This window comes from Ptychodera flava, chromosome 14 (assembly GCF_041260155.1).
Source record: "Ptychodera flava strain L36383 chromosome 14, AS_Pfla_20210202, whole genome shotgun sequence".
NCBI classification, from domain to species: domain Eukaryota; kingdom Metazoa; phylum Hemichordata; class Enteropneusta; family Ptychoderidae; genus Ptychodera; species Ptychodera flava.
The window spans coordinates 34,490,428-34,512,751 of record NC_091941.1 but is presented as its reverse complement, the minus strand read 5'-3'; the positions used below and the strand labels follow the sequence as shown (position 1 = coordinate 34,512,751).

The 22,324-nt window shown below is 38.8% G+C and overlaps 1 protein-coding gene across 3 annotated transcripts in view; it reads left to right on the top strand.

Moving 5' to 3' along the window:
* Positions 1-344: 344 nt before the first annotated feature.
* The window catches only part of LOC139150266 (L-asparaginase-like), a 38,162-nt gene continuing 16,182 nt past the window's right edge, over positions 345-22,324 (top strand). For 2 of the 3 annotated variants that reach the window (XM_070722522.1, XM_070722521.1), the window contains exons 1-5: positions 5,039-5,498; positions 7,072-7,189; positions 8,996-9,233; positions 10,542-10,625; positions 16,602-16,728. In XM_070722522.1, coding sequence (XP_070578623.1) covers positions 5,285-5,498; positions 7,072-7,189; positions 8,996-9,233; positions 10,542-10,625; positions 16,602-16,728 — 781 coding nt within the window. In that variant the 5' untranslated portion in view covers positions 5,039-5,284. Of the gene's footprint in view, positions 398-5,038; positions 5,499-7,071; positions 7,190-8,995; positions 9,234-10,541; positions 10,626-16,601; positions 16,729-22,324 lie in introns of those variants that run through there. The other variant, XM_070722523.1, reaches the window with a different exon arrangement.

Genomic DNA, 22,324 nt, shown 5'->3' with positions numbered 1-22,324 from the left:
CGTGTTAACTTCACTGTTCGAGCAAACTTTTCTGAAAATGACAAAGAAGTAGGTTTTCTACCAATCATCAGTGTAATCCTGAGGGAAGAGTAAAACTCTATGGTCGTTCTGTGCATATGCAGCCTAAAATGAGATCTATCCAAATGGTTGGCAACGAATAAACACAGCCGTGATGCGGTAAAGATCTATTGCCAACTGGATGATGTTGGTTATCGGTGTAGCGCTTTCAACGGTTAATTGTACAAAACAGAACTACCTTTCGTTTACAATTGTTGCGATCCCGGCGTTGGTGGCGCTCTAACAAACCTATCGTGCATCTTGTTCAACTGGTCTGGTTCCCTCTCCTTTGCTGACGCTATGCTACAGCATCTCAATGGTTGAAAGTTACAGTAAAAAGGTGAGCTACAATTTTAATTATTATTACCTAACTACAAAGTTTCTCTTTATTCACCTTGAATTGATTTATTGTAATATATTTTATGTTATCTTTTTTTATCATTATTCTTGATGTTTATTTGAAGGCATACAACTCATAGTACAGCAATAGCTGCAATAATTGTAGCCCTTGGTTGGTGGGGATTGGGCTTCTGTCGTGCGGCTCGCGCCTTGCCCCTGGTTGGGGCAAGGCGAGAGCCGCACGACAGAAGCCCAATCCCCACCAACCAAGGGCTACAATTATTGCAGCTAAGTACAGCAAGTGCCTGTGGTATGTCGACAGCCACTTTACCTGAAAGAACAGCTGATGCATTTTATACAACAGTTGAACATGTAATTAAAACTGTTTTTTTAGTTTCATTATTTTTAGGAAAAGCAGTTTGTCTTATTTTATTCAATAAAGTGTATAAAATGACTTATTATTTTCATGTTGCAAATATATGTGTCTACCTGTTCGGTATAGTTTAGGGTGTACATACATAATTATTGTTGGCATACAAGTTCAGTCAGGAAAAAAAATCCAATATATATATATATGTATATATATATATATATATATATATATATATATATATATATATATATATATATATATATATATATATATATATATATATGTATATAGTTTCATAATGAAAAGATTAATATAAACAAAAGAACAGAAACTACATGTGTTCACAGAATACATTTGTATGGACATTCGCACACAAAATACAGTTACTGGCAATAAGCTTATGCCTGAAAGTTCCGAGTGCTCAGTGTTTACGGGGGTGTGCAGTGTCCTACCGGTAGATCATGGCCTTGTCATGTCATGTGTCACAAACCTTGCTCATGTGAGCGCCATGCAGATTGATCGACAACGCGCGCGCGGAGCTCAGTACTAGTGTGTCATGTCAATGTCAAACCTTCCGAAGTTCACGGAACATGCGCTGTTGCACTCACGACCATTTTGCTGACATGATACCGCCCACAGGCTCTAGAGTCAATGCAGGCGAACCGCTAGCCGCCACTGATACAATAAAAATCAAAAGGTGTGTAACAGCCGCAGCCATGCACGGAGCCCGAGTAAATTTCAACAGACGGTTTCGCCCTCTTTTATCTCAAATACAACTTGCTTATTGGGGTCGATCGATGCTCCAGTTCATCAACTTCATGAAAAATCACACCAATATCCAAAATCTCTCTGTTAAGTCCATGAAAAAGCTGTGTTTTCGGAGCAGTGTCAGCTAGGAAACGCTGTTATCATACATGACCCACATTGACTGGGGTCAATGGTCATGACCCACAAGGGGAAGCTTGTGATTGGATGACGGTTTTACGAACGTAATTTCAAAATATCGGTTAACTTTCACTTGTCCGCCCACAAGCTTCGCTATGGCAGCGTATTCATACTGGTAAGTAAGATTTACAGTTTTCCTCATTAATGTTTTCACTTCTTATCTTACTTTGAATGAAATTTCCTTTAACATTCCTGACTTGTTGCCATACCTAACAGGGGGTTTGCACCTAGTGCAAGTGGGAGTGGAAGCATATATTGTACAGGCTACTGCTATAGTATTTTGTTTTCGTTTTGATCATGTGTAGTACAATGTGAAACAAGCGAAATTCGTGCAAGCTCTAAGAAAACGTTATTTCTCTACGCGAGGACTACTTTAGTTCGTCGTACCCTCGAATTAAACTTGCCGATTCTCTTATTAGATAAAATTATTTACATGGTTTACAGAAATCTTTGTGACGGCGTCAGATATAATGTGGAATACTACATTTCGTTTGTATCAGGAACTCATAGCAAGAACTCTTGTACTGTTGCAAATACGAAGTATTCTTAGGTCAAACAAAAAATATTGTGCTGTTCCGATAACCCGACCTACTCTATTTTTTATCTGCCGACCCTAATTTTTTTTGGAGCTACGTAAACAAGGAACTAAAAAGAAAACAAAGAAAAATCCGTAAAATCACACGTTCGATACTTGGCATTTGATTTTTGCTTGAAAGAGGGTGTCTTATGTTTTTCCTTTATATACCTATATGGTACATTGTGATCTGGAAATGTTATGGCCAGTGTTTGAGCGCCCTGAACCCCTGAACAATGCATATTTAAAAATAAAAATATTTTGTAAAAAGAAAAAAAAATCCTGCCGACGTACCTACCTTATTTTTGAAAACCATGTTATCTGAACAGAACAGCACAATTTATTTTCTTTTTTTTTGGCCTCAAAGATAATTGCCAATTTACAGTGATACTCTACGAGGTTGCTTGTCAAAATTCGCGGAAATCATTAGAAAATCTATAAAAAAAAATACTATTAGTAATTATGACCACGTGTAAAAGTGTCATTCGACGTTACAAACTACTGCTCCACACGCACGCAACGTCTGGTTATCACATGACAACAGCGTGCGGAATTCACGCTAACCCGATGGTCGGAGACAGACCAGCAGTTTCCATGCCGGACGTACCAGTAACTCTTGAAATATGTCCTGCTGTTCCTAAAGACGGGCCAGTAGCTTTTCCTATTGTACAGAAGTTTACCAGAATGTTTTGCTAAGCTAAATACCTGACAAAATTATTCAAAGATACGGTACTGCATCAAAGCGAAAGACGTTACATGTGTTAGGGTGGAGATCTCGTCGTGATCATAAAAGAATAATTAGCGTATCGATCGAGTTGCATGTGTCGAGGTAAACTGGATTTCGATGACACTTCAACATTATATGATATCGGATATTTGCAGCTACTGGGCAACACAATATCGAAATTAGAATTGTTTGGTCAGATCATAGACCCTTGACTAAAACTAAGGTCAGATTTATAAGATGGTGAAACCTCCATATATATTGGATATTTACCCACCTTTTAGACAAGTCTAGTATCGTATAATTAAAGTCGGACTATCGAAGTCGGGCCTGGCTAGACCGCTGGGCCAAATCTGTAAGGTTTGATCTCCCAGATATACATCGATTATTTACCCCGATTTGACAAGTATAGTATCGAAGTTGATGCCGCAATGATGAAGTCGGGCTTGGCAAGATCTGTGAGGTGGCAATGCAAATCTCCAACATATATATCGGACGTTTGTCCCGAAATCGCCGATAAACATCGGTGATTTTAATAGACCACACGTGCCCGAGACACGAGATGAGTCATTCTGGTGACGATATTGGGGTCCCAATCGCCGATAAATATCGAGTAAACATCTTTGATTTCACAGTCATTCCAGAATTGCCTAGCTATAAAGAGTCCTAAAATCGCCGATATGTATCAGCCTGGGGTAAAATATAGGCAATTTCTCAAACCCGTCGTGCAGCGACAAGAGGCAAGTCATTCTTGTATTGTCTAGTATCGATTTTAGACCAGATATATAGATCGTTACGATGACGGATACATGTCGGACGTCAAACGTCGATAGTAAAAAGTAAATGTCCGATATTTAAACATTGTGCATGGTACCGTCTTCATTGACCTTGACGGCCATTTGCTCAAGTTGGTCACTGTAAAGATTACGCTTACATTTTAAATTTGTGATTTGTCTTTTAACGTGGGTTTGGACATTTCAGTATTATTTCTCTTTATCAGTTGACCTAATTTTTGTATTCCCTTCATTGACTTCAATGATGAGTCCTCAAAAGGGAGAAGTCAGAATCGTGAGTCAAGTGTTGTATTGACTCCATTTGTGTGTGATCCGGCGTTTGTGCTGCCAAAACTTACCCATCCCTGATCGGAGTTCTGGATGCTTAGCATTTCTGTGTTGGGACGTGTTTCAAGCCCACGCTTGTGCTCTTTTTCTCAATGTTAGAAATATTTGTTGTGAAAGGCTATTTTAGGAAATGAAAACGTTTATGTGTAGTGCTTAACCTTTTACTGATTTCATGTTCTTCAACACTGAGATCAGTTGCCCCAACTTTCGGTTTTGATAGTCATCTTCATTTGAAGAATTAAAAAAGAATAAAAGAATTAAAAGGCATAAAAAAACAGTTTGATGTTAGGATTTTGAAGTGGTGTCTTTATTTATTTTTCAATCCCATCATATTCTTGGCCCCTAGACTGAGCGCAGGTATATATCTCCACTATATTGGATTTGACCTGATGATCGGACCAGTTGATTTCCTTCAGGGCCAGTGATTTTTTAAAGTTACTGGCCCGCTGGGCCAGTAGAGATTTTGCATGAGTTTCGCACACTGCATGACAAAGACGTTACGGATACTGATCGAACGTAATTACGTGTAACTAAATCTCTCGAGTGTAGCACCCCCTGAAACGGATGACGTATCCCTTAAAAGTAACAACCAATCAGAACATTTCGTGATAGGTCAATGTGGGTCATGTATGATAACAGCGTTTCCTAGCTGACACTGCTCCGAAAAACACAGCTTTTCATGGACTTAACAGAGAGATTTTGGATATTGGTGTGATTTTTCATGAAGTTGATGAACTGGAGCATCGATCGACCCCAATAAGCAAGTTGTATTTGAGATAAAAGAGGGCGAAACCGTCTGTTGAAATTTACTCGGGCTCCGTGCATGGCTGCCGCTGTTACACACCTTTTGATTTTTATTGTATCAGTGGCGGCTAGCGGTTCGCCTGCATTGACTCTAGAGCCTGTGATACCGCCGCTGCAAATGATTTGACATTTCAGGACCAAAGGTGAACATTTACAAATTGTAAAACGTCAGTGAGCATGTTCAATTATGCGAAAACTTCTTTTACCTGCGTGTCACCGGCGCTGTTGATCGCGAGGTGTGGATATCGCTGTTCTGAGTAGATCCGTTTGTTTGATACCCGGCCTCGGTGAACAACGTTGACAGCGAAGTGTTCATGGTGCAACAGAGTGGTGGATGAAAGTACAATATGAATATACGGACAGCAGACACCGACTCCGCTTCCGGCGAAAAGAAGTTCGCAGAATTCCGACAAGAGTTTTCCGTCGAAACGCTTGCAATCGAAGAACGGGTAGGCGAGAGACTTCGAGCGTTAGAGTCGCAGGAATCGCTTGAGATCCAAGAATCTAGAGTTTTGGTACTTTACACAGGCGGTACGATTGGAATGCAGTGTAAAGATGGAGGTAAACACAGGGCTTGTTTTTGACTTTTACGAATTTTAACCGTCGTGAAATTCAAAACCCGCCCGTAAAAGGCTGAAATCCCGTCTGAAAACACCACAGCCATGAACCCATAGCTACCCACATCATGCACATACAAATGCCATGCTGCAGAAATTGAAAAGAAAGTCATTTATGCCATGCTGCAGCTAGAAAGTGAAAAGAAAATCATACGCCTCAGAAGTGAAAATGCTTCAGACTTTCTTTAGTCTGCTTTTTTAATGGGAACATATGTACACTATATTTTGCTTACAGAACTAAAAAGGTTCACCCTATTAATCATCCTAATATACTAACCATGTGTATAGCTCCCAGCTGAATTTTTTTATATCAGTTCATTAGTCAATCTAAATTCAAACTATGAAATTTCAATCTTTTTTGTATGAAAAGATGACAAACAGTTACAAGTGAGGGGAAGTAGGTTGTCTCACAGTTGTCCTGAGTTACTGACACAAATCCAAATTTACATGGCAGTTGTTAAAAATAGCCACGTGTGATGTGCATACGAAACAAAAGTTAAAGCCATATTTGGTACAGCTTGCAGTCAACTGACTAAGAGGATTGAATTTTGTCGTTACTCAAACCTGCTTACTCTTCCCAATTCAGACTTCTCTAACACGATAGTTTTACAGATTATTCCACTGTAGTCTCAGTCATTTATAAATCAGCCATGAGTAAGAGTTTACAATATGATATTTCAGTGTTTTTATCTTTAAAAAAGTGTTTCTGTTGCTATGACAACATAATTATGACACTGCAAGTGTAGCACTAACAGGACTCTCAAAGCTTCAAAAAATACCTGTAAGGCACTTTCTGTAAAACTGCCAAAACTGGAAGGGGTCAGCAGTTCACCTTTCACCTTATAACATAATGACAGATACAGCACTGTCGCAATTCAGTGGTATGCATGCAGTATGCCAAGTTTTGCACTGTGTCATTAGACACCCTCTTCACGTCACCATAAAATGCATCATAAAGTATGATTGATTGTGTGCATTTGTAGACATTTTATTGAAACTCATGTGCCAATGTAAAGAAACGTTGAAACTGCTGCATTCAGTCAGGAAAAACTCTTCACTGCACATTTATAGGGATTTGTAAATATGTCCTTCCTTTATTTACACCTTAAGTATGTGCCTCTGAGACAGACATTCAGGTGCTGAAACTTTTATTATACTTTTTTAGTCTACCACTTTTGGTGAGGGGGGGAGCTCATTTTTAAACTCATAGAGTAAATAAAGTTTTCACTGGCTAATTTTGTGAAAATCAATATTATTGTGCCCTGATTTAACACAGCGATGGTAGCCATTTTTGATTTCAGGTGTCACTGTAAATAGGGTAATTAATTCTATGGTACCAAATTTTTGCATGGTGTACTCTTGAGTTTTATTCATGACTTCGAAAGTGATCCGTTATGGCAGTGAGAACTACTTTAAGTAAACAGAAAGAAACATTAAACTCGCTGAAAATTTAGGCAAAGAGAGATTTCTATCAACTAATCCGTGACTTTTTATTTGTACATGTATCTCAATTGCAGTGTATGTACCAGTTTACAAATACCTCAGTAAAATTATCAGAAAGATGCCAACATTACATGACAAGGAGTATGAGATCAAGTTAGGAAATGATATCCTTAACAAACCGTTTGTCTTACCGTAAGTATAGTCATTTAACATAGAACATTGCCTATGAAATGGAATTTTTTTGGCTGGGAAATGCAGAAGAAACAAAACCATTTTGAGGTAATTTTTCAAACAAAAATGAAAAGAGAACTCTGTTGGTAAAAAACTTATCTTTGAAATCAATGATAATGTTTATGTTTCATGATGCAGTAGTTTAGTATCTGAAGCAAAATCTAAGACTAGTAAGTAGTATAGTAAGGTTCTGATAGATCGAATCATCAATGCGCAAACTGTTGTAATTATTACTCTACAGTTTGGAACAACACTACCGGTACCAGTTTGCAGCTTCGTACTGTGTACTACTACTCCAGGTTGTTACAGCTTGTTTACTGTCTTGTACATATAAATGTCACCATCAGTACCTAACTCAGATTATTGGCTCTGCAAATAATTCAGGTTTTGTCAACATTTTTGAAATGATTTTTGAAATAATATATGAACGTTCCACATGTTCCGGACAGACGCTGACAGAAATATGAAGTAGAAACAGTAAATGCTAAAATCTCATACAGAATCAAAATTTTAGAACTACCTGACAGTAATTGTTTTTAGTCCCCACGGACACCGTCCGGGGGGACTTATAGGTTTGGTCATGTCCGTCCGTCTGTGCGTCCGTCCGTGCGTCCGTCCGTGCGTCCGTCCGTCCGTTCATGCAGATATCTCAGAGATGCCTGGAGCGATTTCATTCAAACTTGGTACAAGGATTACTTCATATGTCATACAGATGCACGTCGATTTGTTTCGTGATGCAATCCAATATGGCGGCCATTTTATTACGATTTTTTCATGTACAGAGCAATAACTCAGGCATGTTTCAACTGATTTTATTCAAAGTTGGTACAAGGACATCGACCAATGTCATATATATGCACTTCAATTTTTTTGGTGATACGATCCAATATGGCCGCCGTGCGGCCATTTTGTTATGATTTTTTCATGTACAGAGCCATAACTCAGGCATATCTCAACCGATTTTATTCAAAGTTGGTACAAGGACATTGACCTATGTCATACATATGCACGTCAATTTGTTTTGTGATACGATCCAATATGGCGGCCAGGCGGCCATTTTATTATGATTTTTTCATGTACAGAGCCATTACTCAGGCATGTGTCAACAGATTTTATTCAAAGTTGGTACAAGGACATTGTCCTATGTCATACACATGCACATTGATTTGTTTTGTAATACAATCCAATATGGCCGCTGTGTGGCCATTTTATTACGTTTTTTCATGTCCAGAACCATAAGTCAGACATGTATCAAGCGATTTTATTCAAAGTTGGTAAAAGGAGATTGACCAATGTCATACATATGCACGTTAATTTGTTTTGTGATACGATTCAATATGGCTGCTTTGCGGCCATTTTATGATTTTATGATTTTTTCATGTACCAAGCCATAACTCAGGCATATCTCAACCGATTTTAATCAAAGTTGGTACAAGGACATTGACCTAAGTCATACATATGCACATTGATTTGTTTTGTGATACGATCCAATATGGCCACCATGTGGCCATTTTATTACGATTTTTTCATGTCCTGAACTACAACTCAGACATGTATCAAGCCAATTTATTCAAAAGTATTTTTATCACAGACCTAATGAAGAGGACTCTATCCTCTCTGAGGACCTGTAATCAAAGTACCTATTAACAAGTGGGGACTGTGTCATCAACGATGACTTGTTTGTCAAGAAATGTACACTGAGCATTTTTGACATTTTAAGTTTTGTAGCAGTGTTTTCAGTTTGACTTTTATTTCCTGCTTTTACAGACTGTCACCTCAGAATCGCCGAGTCATTTATTGTGTGCATGAGTATGAAGTGTTGATGGATTCAAGCAACATGCATGCCACGGATTGGATCAAGATAGCCGGAGATATCCAGAAAAATTACGAATCATTTGATGGTTTTGTTATACTCCATGGTACCGACACCATGGCATACACTGCATCAGCCTTATCTTTCATGCTGGAAAATCTTGGCAAGCCAGTTATTCTGACTGGCTCTCAGGTCTGTATATAATTATTAAATTTTGATAGATTGATAGAAACAAAAACCTGTAATTCTTTTCTATTGATTAATTTTCATGGTTGAATGTAATTAAACATTGCTTATGAAGCCAAACTGTACATACCGTAGTGGAGATATGTATGTTTATGGAAATGTTTTCGCTAGTTTCAAAAGTCCAAAAATAGTTTTATTTGCTTAAGTATGCTAGCTCAGCCCAATGTAATATTATATTACTGAACACCGCATCACAGACAGTCACCAGCTTCAAAGTGTATAGTATAAGCAACATTTTTTTCTGTGGGACACTGTTGACACATCAGCTACAGTTTACAAGAGTACATTTCAATAATTATCAAGTAAATATGAAAGAGGTTTCTTTCAAATGTGGAAAATCCATATGTCATTGATCATATAGCCACGTTTCAGATAGTTTTGTGAGAAGTGACACATCGAAGGAAATTCAAATACCATACAATAAGATTGAAAAGAAAGGAACACTTCGTGTGACATGTCACTTGATAAGATAGGCTATCAAGTCGTGTACACATATACAGGTCATGTGCGGCCATTTATCATTATCAAATATGAAATAGTGTGTCAATCACACATGATAAACACTTACTTGTTCAGAGAGATATTTTAGCTTTTAAACTTAAATCAATATTGCTGTTTTATTAGCAATCAGTTTGTCACATGATACATGGTCATTGACCAGACATTCAAAAACACTGCCCCAGTTCATTCCCCTTTGACATATGCCATACAGTCTGCATGTTATGATACAGGGTACACGGTATATGCATGAGGCATAAAACAGTTCCCTTGCTACCAGATTGTTGTTGAAAACTGGCAGCATTAATCCTGGCCAGTCAAATGAGCTGAATAAAACTAAAGTGTATGGATGATATCAATTATAGGACTGGTTTTGGTACATTTTTCATGTCCAGAGTTAAATTACTATCCGTAACCATTCTGGTTCTCTGTAGTCTGTCACACACTCAATTTAATAGATGTCTAAAGTTTATCAATCTCCTCTGTGTGTGCAGTATCATTTACAATTTTGCCAATTTTTGTTAATTCCAATTTGTCAAGCTAGAGTTGTATCACCAAAGCGTGTCTCCACTTTAACATGGAGATCGCAGCGACCATTATTTTGTCATTAACACTTGCATGTACAAATCACACCAACGTCAGTGATATACTTCTGTTCCATGCAGACCAAATCATTGGAAGTCAAAAAGAGCTGGCAGTGTTCCAGTATCTATTCCTGTAGTTCCAATGACTTGACCATTTTCCTTGATTCTTCAGGTCCCGTTGTTTGAACTCCGCAATGATGGTCGGGATAACTTACTTGGTGCCATTTACCTAGCTGGACATATAGTCATTCCAGAGGTAAGATTCCTTTTATTTTCAATTTTCTTCAACAAGGATAAAGAGGCTAAACCATTATTTTATAGGGGTGCAGTTGTCCGGATTTCTAGAGAGTCTCATGTAGACAAAACTTACTACCATACATGTCTATGAAGTTTTAAGTTTGAACTTCAAGCCAAAGTGTGGTCAAGTATTATTTGTGCAGTACAACTTGTATGTCTTTTCAAGGAGCTTAAAAGGAGCATGTTGTTCAAGATCCTAAGTGACAAAACTGTGTACATGGTCCTTTTCAGTATACCTGAAATCTTTATCCATTTGTTCTCTGTTGTAAGGACAACTTGAGGGGTTTTTTGAAGGCTGAGCTATCATTACACATGAAACTCACAATGAAGTAACAATTTATAGTTCAAAATGTCTACAGACAAGAAATTTGGATGTTTTATAACCCATACACCCCCATTTTCTTGTTTAGAGGTCCAATTTTAGTGCAGAAAACAACTGAATTCGGCTAAATTATGGACGTTGTAGGGTTACTGAAATGTTTTCAAATGCTTGACCAAGCTGTGAAAACAAAACTAAATATTATAAGTCCCCACGGACACGTCCGGGGGGACTTATAGGTTTGGTCATGTCCGTCCGTCCGTGCGTGCGTCGCGTGCGTGTGTGCGTCCGTCCGTCCGTTCACACAGATATCTCAGAGATGCAAGAAGCGATTTCATTCAAACTTGGACAAGGATTACTTCATATGTCATACAGATGCACGTCGATTTGTTTGGGATACGATCCAATATGGCCGCCAGGCGGCCATTCTATTACGATTTTTCATGTACAGAGCCATAACTCAGACATGTTTCAACCATTTTATTCAAAGTTGGTAAAGGACGTTGACCAATGTCATAGATATGTACGTCAATTTGTTTGTGATACGATCCAATATGGCCGCCAGGCGGCCATTTTATTACGATTTTTTCATGTACAGAGCCACAACTCAGACATGTTTCAACCGATTTTATTCAACATTGGTACAAGGACTTGACCAATTTCATAGATATGCAGTTCGATTTGTTTTGTGATACAATCCAATATGGCCGCTAGGCGGCCATTTTATTACAATTTTTTCATATACAGAGGCATAACTCAGGCATATCTGAACCGATTTTATTCAAAGTTGGTACAAGGACATTGACCAATGTCATAGATATGCCAGGGTTATCTCTAAGTTTATTTCAGGCGGCAGAAATAAAATAACAGGCGGCTGATGAAGAGCGAGGGAGCGGAGCGGCCCGAGCGGGGGGAGGGTTGGGAAGGGGGTGTCCCCCCTCCCAAAGGCTGGCGATTTTTTGTGTGACTATGTGTGATTGTGCTTATTTGGTGACACTTGAGCACCTGATTTTCTTTACAATTTATTACCAAAGATGTTGTTAAATTGTATGAAAAGTAAGGTTTTTAGCATCTTATTTCTCATTTGTTGTGTACCTTTATCACTTTAATCACTTTATTGCATAACAACACACTTCGGAAAGTGCAGTATAGCAAGAACAAAACTAAACATTGCATAAAACATTGTTGTCTATGTCTTTACCTGCAGCTGCTGGGGGAAACATAGTGTTTGTAATATATTTCATGAGAGACAGCGTATCATCTGAAGTTAAACTGTACAAAAACTTATCTCTTTCATTTAAACTATCAAATATAGGATAATACAACTTCATTGCAGAAAAGAGAACTTCTCTATCACTATTATATTTTTGACACTTCATTAAATAGTGAAATTCATCCTCCACGGAAGACTTACAAAACTTACAAAATCTGGATTCAGGCGGAATTCTTGGTTTTGACCTTCTGCCCAACTCGATTTGTAAACAGTGATCAGAAATACGAAGTTTTGTGACCAATTTTCTACAGCGTAAGTTCTTAATATCCAGTAAGTAATTCTCAGTAATCATGTCAGTTTATCAGTAATCATAACCGTCGATGGATGCTACAGCTAACACACAGCATCATACGCAGGGCTAGCGAGAGAGTTGCCGACATCGACGGTTATTTACGAGAAGTGAATAAAAGACTGGCATTTTTGGAAGCGATCGAGTAGGCAGGGATACGACTTGGGCCCAAGAACGCTGAATTTCGGCAGTAATTTGGCTTTTAACGTCAAGTCCCAAAATGGATTTGAAGTCACCGACCCTACGTACGGGTCTTTGCAGGGCTGTGGTGAGCGGGGCGATTGGCTGTAGCGGAACACACAGCATCGTACGCAGGGCTAGCTACCGTTTATTTTGTTGTTGCCAGCACCATAAAATTGTATTTTACTGGCGATAAAGTACAGGAAATAAAACAGAATGCCGAGCACGACAAGTTTATGAAAATTCGTTTTACGACAGCCTTAAAACAACGCCGTCGGAGTGAACGAAATTCGTTGATCCGGTACAATCAGCAAATACAAAAATTCGCTAGTTACATTTTAAGAACGCATGATTCACTTACGTTTACCTTTGTCTAATTTTTGTTTTTTCGTAAAGTACTGCTGAATATCGTTAGATTTCTTTTTGGCACTTCCGATTGCTCGCACTCGTCCGTCAGATGCGCGTTTGTTGTTTGAGAAAGTTCACCTTGACCTCATGATCTATGACCCGCTCAGAACATGCTAGAGGGCACGAAAACAAATCGGCCAATCACTGCAATGATTACGTCGTGGTGAGATCTTGTCGTATGTAAATTTCCATGTATTGGAAAGAGTGAGTAAGAACGCTTATTCTGATTGGGCGTAGTACGTAATGCATTTCTAGATTGTATGTGTTTACGGAAGTACGACGTACGAGTTTTATCGGGACATTTTGGCAAGTTTAACGTCGTTTTCTCTGTTATTTCAGACATATGGGCAAGGCTTCAGTAAAAATGCGACATATAGTACTTTACTAGTGTGACACCAGCCGGCAGGTCACATTGCTTTTTTGATGCAGGCCGGCTATTTTCGCCGGCTGCCGGCTTTTAGCGAGAACACTGTATGCACGTCGATTTGTTTGTGATACGATCCAATATGGCTGCTGTGTGGCCATTTTGTTACGATATTTTCATATACAGAGGCATAACTCAGGCATATCTCAACCGATTTTATTCAAAGTTGGTACAAGGACATTGACCTATGTCATACATATGTAGGTCGATTTTTTATGTGATACAATCCAATATGATCGCTAGGCAGCCATTTTATACGATGTTTTCATGTACAGAGCCATAACTCAGACATATTTCACCAGTATCATTCAAAGTTGACATTGACTTATTTCATACATATGCTCGTCAATTTGTTTCTCGCATGTAGCAGTAACATGTCAATTATTGAAGTTTCGTAAGTAGGCTGATATGTCAAGAAATATGTACTGCATCAAATTCATGAAACTTTATACAGATGTTAACCAATGTTAAGCTCACATTGCTTTAACATTAAAAAAGACATTTATCAGTGTCATTTTAATTAATTTGTAATTGCATAAGTAATGAACTTTCCTAATTAGGGTTATATAGCCACAAATTAATACAACGTCAAATGTGATGAAACTTGATACAGATGTTGATCTCATAGTGTTGTAAATACTGCATCAAACTTTATGAAATATGGTACCAGTGATAATCTGTTAAGTGTTAGAATTGTATGCAAAAATGTTTTGCAACATCCGGTTGATAATTCCTAGTTGACTCATTTTATGAACTTTAGGATGGTGGCCTACTGGTAATTGGTTTTATGTTTTCATCACCATGGAACTCACTCTTGGCCATTGAGCGCCATCTGTATCAAAGTATTTTTATCACAGACCTAATTAATGAAGAGGACTCTATCCTCTCTGAGGACATGTAATCAAAGTACCCATTATTAACAAGTGGGGACTGTTGTCATCAACGATGACTTGTTTAATGAATAGTTTTTCTTCAGGAGACTCTGATATTTTGTCCTCTAATAAAGATGCAAGAATTTTCAGAGATGTGTCAAATTGCCCGTTTACTGGTAATAGTAAACTACATAACATGGTAAACCAATGGAGGTGCATCAAGTTGATTGTCATTGCACAAAAAATGTCATGTTTAACAACAAACGAATTAAAATAGCAAAACCAGTGGCAGTAACAGTGGTATTTTCCAAATTAAAGTGTTAAGTGTGACCAACTGTGTTATCAAGAAAGATACAGACATATCAGATAGAGGTACAGGTACTTAATAGGTGTCAAGTAATATGTAAGGTCATGTACACAAACAAGTGCAGGTTATCTTATCAGTTATCTGTGTCCAGTTTACCTAGGAGACACAAGAGAACAACTCTACCTCAACAGTGACCATTAGGTGCCTTAGATAAATTCCTGTCACTCAATTTTAGTCTCCTTCAGCTGTGAAAAGGTGATTTCATATCTGAAAGTTGTTATCTAGGTCACAAAGTAAACTTATTTTACTTGATGACCTCATATAATTGGTGAAGATACAAATCAGGTCAGGGTACACAGTAGATTGTAGTACACCTGCAGTCAGTGATGAATATTTCAAATATTCCCCTGGCCAGTTCTGATAAAAAAAAGGAATCATTCATTGCAAAGGACATGATAGATTTATAAGTTATCTAATTTTCAGTAATTTAAATTCTAGTGTGGCACTTGTACACTGAAAGCTTTCATAATTGACTTGCTCTATCATTAGGATGCCTGTCTTTCAATGCAAACACTGTGGACTGCGGTACAAATCAAGCTACAGTATTCAGGACGTCTTTGAATTAAGGACAAGGACAGCAGTCTTGTGAGCTGTGTCCTTGAATAGATAGCAAGCATGTCAGTGCTTGTCACTCATACACATGTACAGTATTTGTCATAATAAAATTCAAATTTTACAGATAACTATAATTTTAGGACGATAAATTTAAAGTTTATAGAGTAGACTCTATCGAATGGCACCAGAGAAAATTGTTTTAATTTGTAAGAGAGGAGATGAATATAGCAGGGACGAGAGCTTTACAGGTATTGTAGTTTGATGTGAAAGAAACAATATACTCCGTTAGTAATAGACTTTATCAAAGACACTTTATCACACTCTCAATGAAACAAGACATGCCATAGTAGTCTAAAATCACTAGTACATATTTTGGCGTAACTTCCTAGATTTGTACTGATAACAGAAGAATTATGTTATTTCATGAAATTCTGCCGTTTCGGCATTTCTCTGTGCAAATGAGCAATGTGGGTCAGTGTGATGCATGTCATTAGTGCCATCAGTGGAGGAAACAGACTGATGTCCTGCAAATTTCGAGTAATCTTTAGAAAATGGGTCATCAAAACTTGTCAAATATGAAGGGGTGGCAAAGTGTTCTGGCGCAGTTTCTTGCTGGGTGGGTGGGCAGGCAATTTTTTGCCCAAATAAGGCAGGTCAGGAAAGGCCAGGCAGGGAAATATCATTCTTTTGCCCAGTAGGAATCATGGAAAAACCCCCAACCGGCAGACTTAGTGTAGGACTAAGTTATCTGTGGAGGTTTGCTAATAGGGCTTGCAAAATCATTCCTACAAGATAAGTTGATTTTTTCATTTATTTATTTGATGTAATCTTTTTCATACACAAACTCTTGTCAACATACAAAAGTTGTATCAAACCTTTTGGCTTTAAATGTGCTGTGACATGATTTTGCTATAATGTTCCTGTTCCAATGTTGGAAAGACCACCAATCCCAAACCTAACTCCAAGCTGATAGGTGGCAAGCAGACTAATATAAAATAAGTTCTAGTACCTGGGAAAGGGATGGCTTTTCTGTCATCTCAATCCTCACCAAATAAATATAGCTTGTAAAATTTAAGTTACTATTTAAAATAACCCAATGTAGACACTTGTAGCAGTGAATAAATATGTACAGTCACAGTAAAATAAGAATTAGGAAAAGGTACTAGAATATCAGTGGAAAGTGACACTTTTTCACCCATTCATGGTACATAACACACTGAAACATCACTTCTTCTTGTTTCTCTCCAGGTAACATTGTTCTTCAACAATAAATTATTCCGTGGCAATCGAGTCACTAAAGTAGCATCTCACAGTTTTGATGCCTTTGACTCACCAAATCTACCTCCATTGGTTACTATGAATGTCGATGTTGAAGGTAAGCGACTGGTCTTTGCTCTGCCATCTGTAAACAGAGAATAGAAATATAAACAACATACCCCTGATGATGCTGTATAGGATGCATATCAAAGACAAACTCTAAAAATTGCCTACGTATTTGGCTCATCTACATGTACAGCATGCGTTACTCACTTTTCAATTTTTGCAAAAATAGTTGCCTTATAATAAAACAAATTGTACATTGCCCCCAAGATTACAAGCAAATCTTCAGACTTTATTTATGATACTGTAAATTTTGATATTTGTTAATTTACCTTAGCTCTCTGTCTACTTGCAGGTATGTAAGCGGTCTGAAATCACCAAAGTGCGCCGGCAATCTGCGCCGGCGCATTTCAAACTGCGCCCCCATTTTGCGCCGGTATATTGCGCCGCCCAAACTGCGCCCTTACTCTGCGCCAAAACACTTCCGAGTGTCACAACATCGAGTAGTCGCACTTGCATAGCAGGACGCTTTAGCAGTGTAGACTGTAGATATTAATATCCGTGCCCTAAAAAATGCAGCTCGAAAAATGATATGACATGTTTTCACGGGGTCTCGGAGGTACGAGACCATGTTATGTCTGTTATGTTTGTATGGGACGGATTACACTCACTTGGCGGTATCGTGGCTTGGCCTCAGCAGCAGTCAAAATTTGTGAATTTTGCATCTCCATAAAGGCCAGGGACTTGATACCCGGGATCAAGTTAATCCCGTTCACCTTTGACATCCACGGACGGGATCGAGTGTTTATGTCTGTGTAAATGACGGTCACGATTAGTGTGCACAGGAGGTTGTACACAGGCAAATGTGTTGACATGCAAACAACAGATTATACGACACTGAATATAACGGCAAGACCAGTATACATGTACAGAGAAATAACGTTTCTTGAAGCCCACAATGCTTGTAGCAATAATAGGTGTACTTCAACAGAAATGACAAAGGTACAGTCAATCCACGACGCCGCTGCAACTGGCGTTATTACGTTCCGAATTCGGCTTACCCGGGGCTCTGGCTGCAACTGTACAATTATTGCAGCTAAACGCTAGCGTAGATGTCGTGCCATTGCCAAGATACTCTGCTGTTTCCGATCGTTTTGTCTACAGAACTACTAAAAATTCTCTCAATTCGACAAGAAAAAATAATTACGGTTTGAAATCGGTGCATTAATTTATATTTATAAAAAAAATAAAATGTGACATCACCGATCATAAGAAACGTGGTGTTGAAGAACATATATTTTTTGAACAGAAGACTACGGCGTCCATTTTCTGTAAGTATACATCATGTAATCTAACTTTAGCAAACTTGCGAGTCAAACATCCGAAGAGTAACGTCAATATTTTTGGTTTTGTTGTACTCATGTTATAAAATAAGTCAAATTTCGGGAAAGTATCTGTACATTTTCGATATCTGTGCAGCGCAAATGTGTAAACCGACCCTGCATTTATCCATCCTAAAGACCATGATCAGTTCCCGACTGCAGAACCCCCCCCCCTCTCTCTCTCTCTCTCTCTCTCTCTCTCTCCCACCAAAAGTTTTGCCATTTGATGTTTTATTTTGCCGACATTTATTTAACGGTTCACGATCACCGCTCAATGTTGATGTCGATTTTGATTTACGAAGTTTCTTCGTAACTAGAGACATGTCACGGCCTGGAGCTAGTTATCACTATAAAAACATTCTGTGTAAACGTTTTTGCTTCCGAATGGAGGTGACAGGTGACTTCGTGTGTAAAATATTGAATGGCAATATGAATTTCACCGTTAAGAAAGTCTATGACTTTCAAACTAGTCGCACAAACAACAATAAACATGGCGGAGCAACGATACCGACATATTTTTTTCCTCGACCTCTGATGAGAGCGACTCGCTGAAATTTTCCAACCTGGTATTGGTAAGTATTTGGCTTTTCCCCGTGTGCTGGGTTATGTACACGTAAACTAATTATACAAAAGTTGTATTCACTGTAAATCAATAAGCCTTTCGAACACGAAAGATATTCGGATATCTGAACCTCAACATCGGTTACGCAGCTCGAAAGTTATCCTCCGAAACAGGGCAGGAACATTGGTCAAAGCCGGATTTTGTATGGTATATAGATATGGAAACACGCAGCTCTTTGTTAGAAAGCATGCAATGCATGATGCTCCCTAGCTTGGTCCTTGGATTGTTGCTTTCCGTCTCGCCCCTACACACCATCAATTGCCTAACAATCACAGGATTTAGTCACATGTGTCTTCAAATTTTGATACATTAATCCTACCAATCATCAAGCACGGAACACATCAAAAAACAATGATCGCGGCTACGGGTTCAAGGACGTTCACGGGGAGAAACACCACGGATTTGTCTCAGAATTGTTATGACTAGCTTTATCTGTTCATGGAGAATATGGGCGATCAGCGTATGGTCGCACATCGAACCGACGCCAAGATAAAAATATGTCCGAAAAGTTTAGTTTTGTTTTATTCAACTGAGTCATCGCCTTTGTTATCGCCTAAACATCCTCGGGTTTTGTTTTCGGGCAGACTGCAACATGAATATCTTCCCAATGCATAGAGTACGGCCGTTCACGCAATCATAGACCCATGTGCTTGGCAAAGGGGCCATTTTTTGTACGTTGGTTAGAAACTAATGACAATATATAGGTGAAGATGTTACATCTGTCAAAGAGTATTGAAGATTAAATTACTTTCATCGATCGACAAAGAAGAGAAAGAATGAGTCAGTGAATATCGAATCATAGACGGGAGAATCGAGGGTTTATGATCAATTGGGAACAAAAATATTTCGATTAATTGACTAACACAACCAAAAAGGAAATTTTATTCAACTTGAAAAAAGTCACCACCTTTCGTTGGCATAGGATCCATGGCAATGGACCAACACATGATGTCGTTTAGGTCCTCAAAAATCTTCTAAAACGGCACGACGATAATAACATACAGCAAAAAACCGGATGGTGGGACAGTCTCATATACATTACGTTTACTTTTTTGTACGTGGCACACAAGTTTTGTAGATAACATTGTAGATAAAAAGAACCGACTCATTTGAGTGTCTGGATAGAACACACAAGGGAATTGCTAAATTACTAAGCTACTGCAGTGAACTGCAATAAAACTGCTTACACTAATTAGTTTCAGCTGTAGCCAGCTGGCAGATTGGCGTGTAGTGTGTTATAACTGGGCAGTTTCTGTTACATCCGTGGCCACTTTAGAGTTGACTGAGGTTACTTGATACAAACACAAAATTCTGCTTGTCCAAAGGCAAAACTAGCTCTGTCTGGGGTTGTAAATGAGAGTTTGAGATTGGCACCCTGTGTTCAAGATTCAGATACAGTGTAACATTACCATGCACTGGTCCATGTACAAATCTTGTTTATTTTAACTTCCCCAGACAAACTGTCTGCATGGGACATACAATGTTGTCTACTTTGTCAGCTGGCAACAGCTGAAACTAATTAGTGTGAGCAGTTTTATTGCAGTTCACTACAGTAGCTTAGTACTTTAGCAATTCTCTTGTGTGTTCTATCCAGACACTCAAATGAGTCGGTTCTTCTTATCTACAATGTTATCAACAAACCTTGTGCGCCACTTACAAAAAAGTAAACGTAATGTATATGAGACTGTCCAACCATCCTGTTTTTGCTGTAAATGACACGATATCAGTTGTCGTTTCAATTTTTTTCCTTTCTGTTAGAAACTCCACGATGATGTTTTGGAAATCAAACGGAAAATGCCATATTCTCGGTGCTCCGATTGATCCATCCATTGAGGTAAATTTCACTGCCATGATCCGCCCATGGATGTAAAAAAATAGATGATCCGCCTCAGTAAATATCTGAAGTTTCTACAGGAAACCTCTCGTCCGTTCACGGATCTTTTTTCGTCTTTCATTTTAGTTCAAGTTGTTTATAGGGTAAGGAAGCTAGAAATCCATCAAAACATCGCTCCAGGGTCTATGATCAAAAGTATGAGCGTGTTTTGTCATCAGCTGTCAGCAGGTCGTTTTCCAAACCGCGACAGGGACTCGGAAACCCGCCATAGTGTCACAGGACGCTAGACCTAGATTGTATGTAATTGTGTGCTATCGTTTGGTCCGTTTCAAGGTTAATTGACTCTGAATAACCTAATCACGGTCGTGACTCCCGTTTTTGACATAACTATATAAATACCCATCGGGATTGAGTGTTCATGGCGTCCCCTTTCACTTTGACCAGCACTTTGAATCAGTCTGTGAATCGTACGTCCCAGCCCGATCAATCTCTCGCTGATTTTTAAAACCTGGTAAATAAAGTTCTTCGTAGTCAGATATAATATTCTATTCTCCATTATGTAAATATGAATGTCTCATTCATATTTTTATTTAGACGAATATATCCACTTCTTGGTGTTTGGAAATAAGAGTGTTGCAATAATTTCCATCGGGGACTTCAATGATGAACTGAATTCACTCAGCGGTTCGCTCATGATACACAGCACTGTACTTCCATGGAGATCGTATCGCTATTTTAGCAATGACTGTGATCGTAAGTTTTCATTCGACCAAAGTGATGAAATAAATGCTGACAAGCACTAACTATGTACAGTCCGAGTTCACTTCACATTCTCACTATCGCTCGCACTTTCAAAGTGAGCACGTACACTTCAAGCCCTCACATTCGCTCTCCTAACTTTAGCTTCGCACTTGTCGATTTCCGGTACCCTTTATACCTTACGTCAGGAAGTCAGTCGTAAGGACGGTCGCATTTGCTGTTTGCACGTTAAATGAGAGTCTCAGACCCGGTCTCAAATTCACTCGCAAATGTACATCACAGAACGAAATGGGAGTCTCAAGTTCAGTCGCAAACGTGATCGCACTTTGACTCTTCTATGAACTGAGAGTCTCAGAATCAGTCGCATTCCTTATCATTTGGGGTCGTCATGAATTGGAAGTAGCAATTATTGGACGATTCAAAGGTCGCAGAATTAGAGCAAGAATTACGGTCCACGAGGTTCCGATCAAACAAGGGAATGAGTATGGAGTGTCCGGTTTACGACTGCACCGCCTATTCAGACACTGAGACAGCTAGGACACTCTCGCCATATACTGAGTATAGAGTTACCCTACGAAACGTATAATGGCAGAGATATATATTTGGCCATCGAAATAGTTTGAGAGTAAAATTTAGCGTCTTTTTTAACTTTGAAAGTATTTACCGACAAGGTTCGGGTAGAAACTACAAACAGATTCAAAGGTCGATTTACGATGCAAATGACACTCGACTGGCTCGGAGTTACCTTCCCTCTCGGGTGATGTTATTACATACTTCACATACGTGTCGGAAAAAATTACTCCCGCATTTTAGTGACACATTTCACCATAATTCCCACGAAAAACATGAATATTTCTTTGAAATCGCCTGACTAAACCAAAATAGACTATTTATACCGTACTTGACATTGAAACTTCGCAATGGCGCAGAGTAAGGGCGCAGTTTGGGCGGCGCAATATACCGGCGCAAAATGGGGCGCAGTTTGAAATGCGCCGGCGCAGTTTGCAGGCGCACTTTGGTGATTTCAGACCGCTTACATAGCTCGAATTCAAGG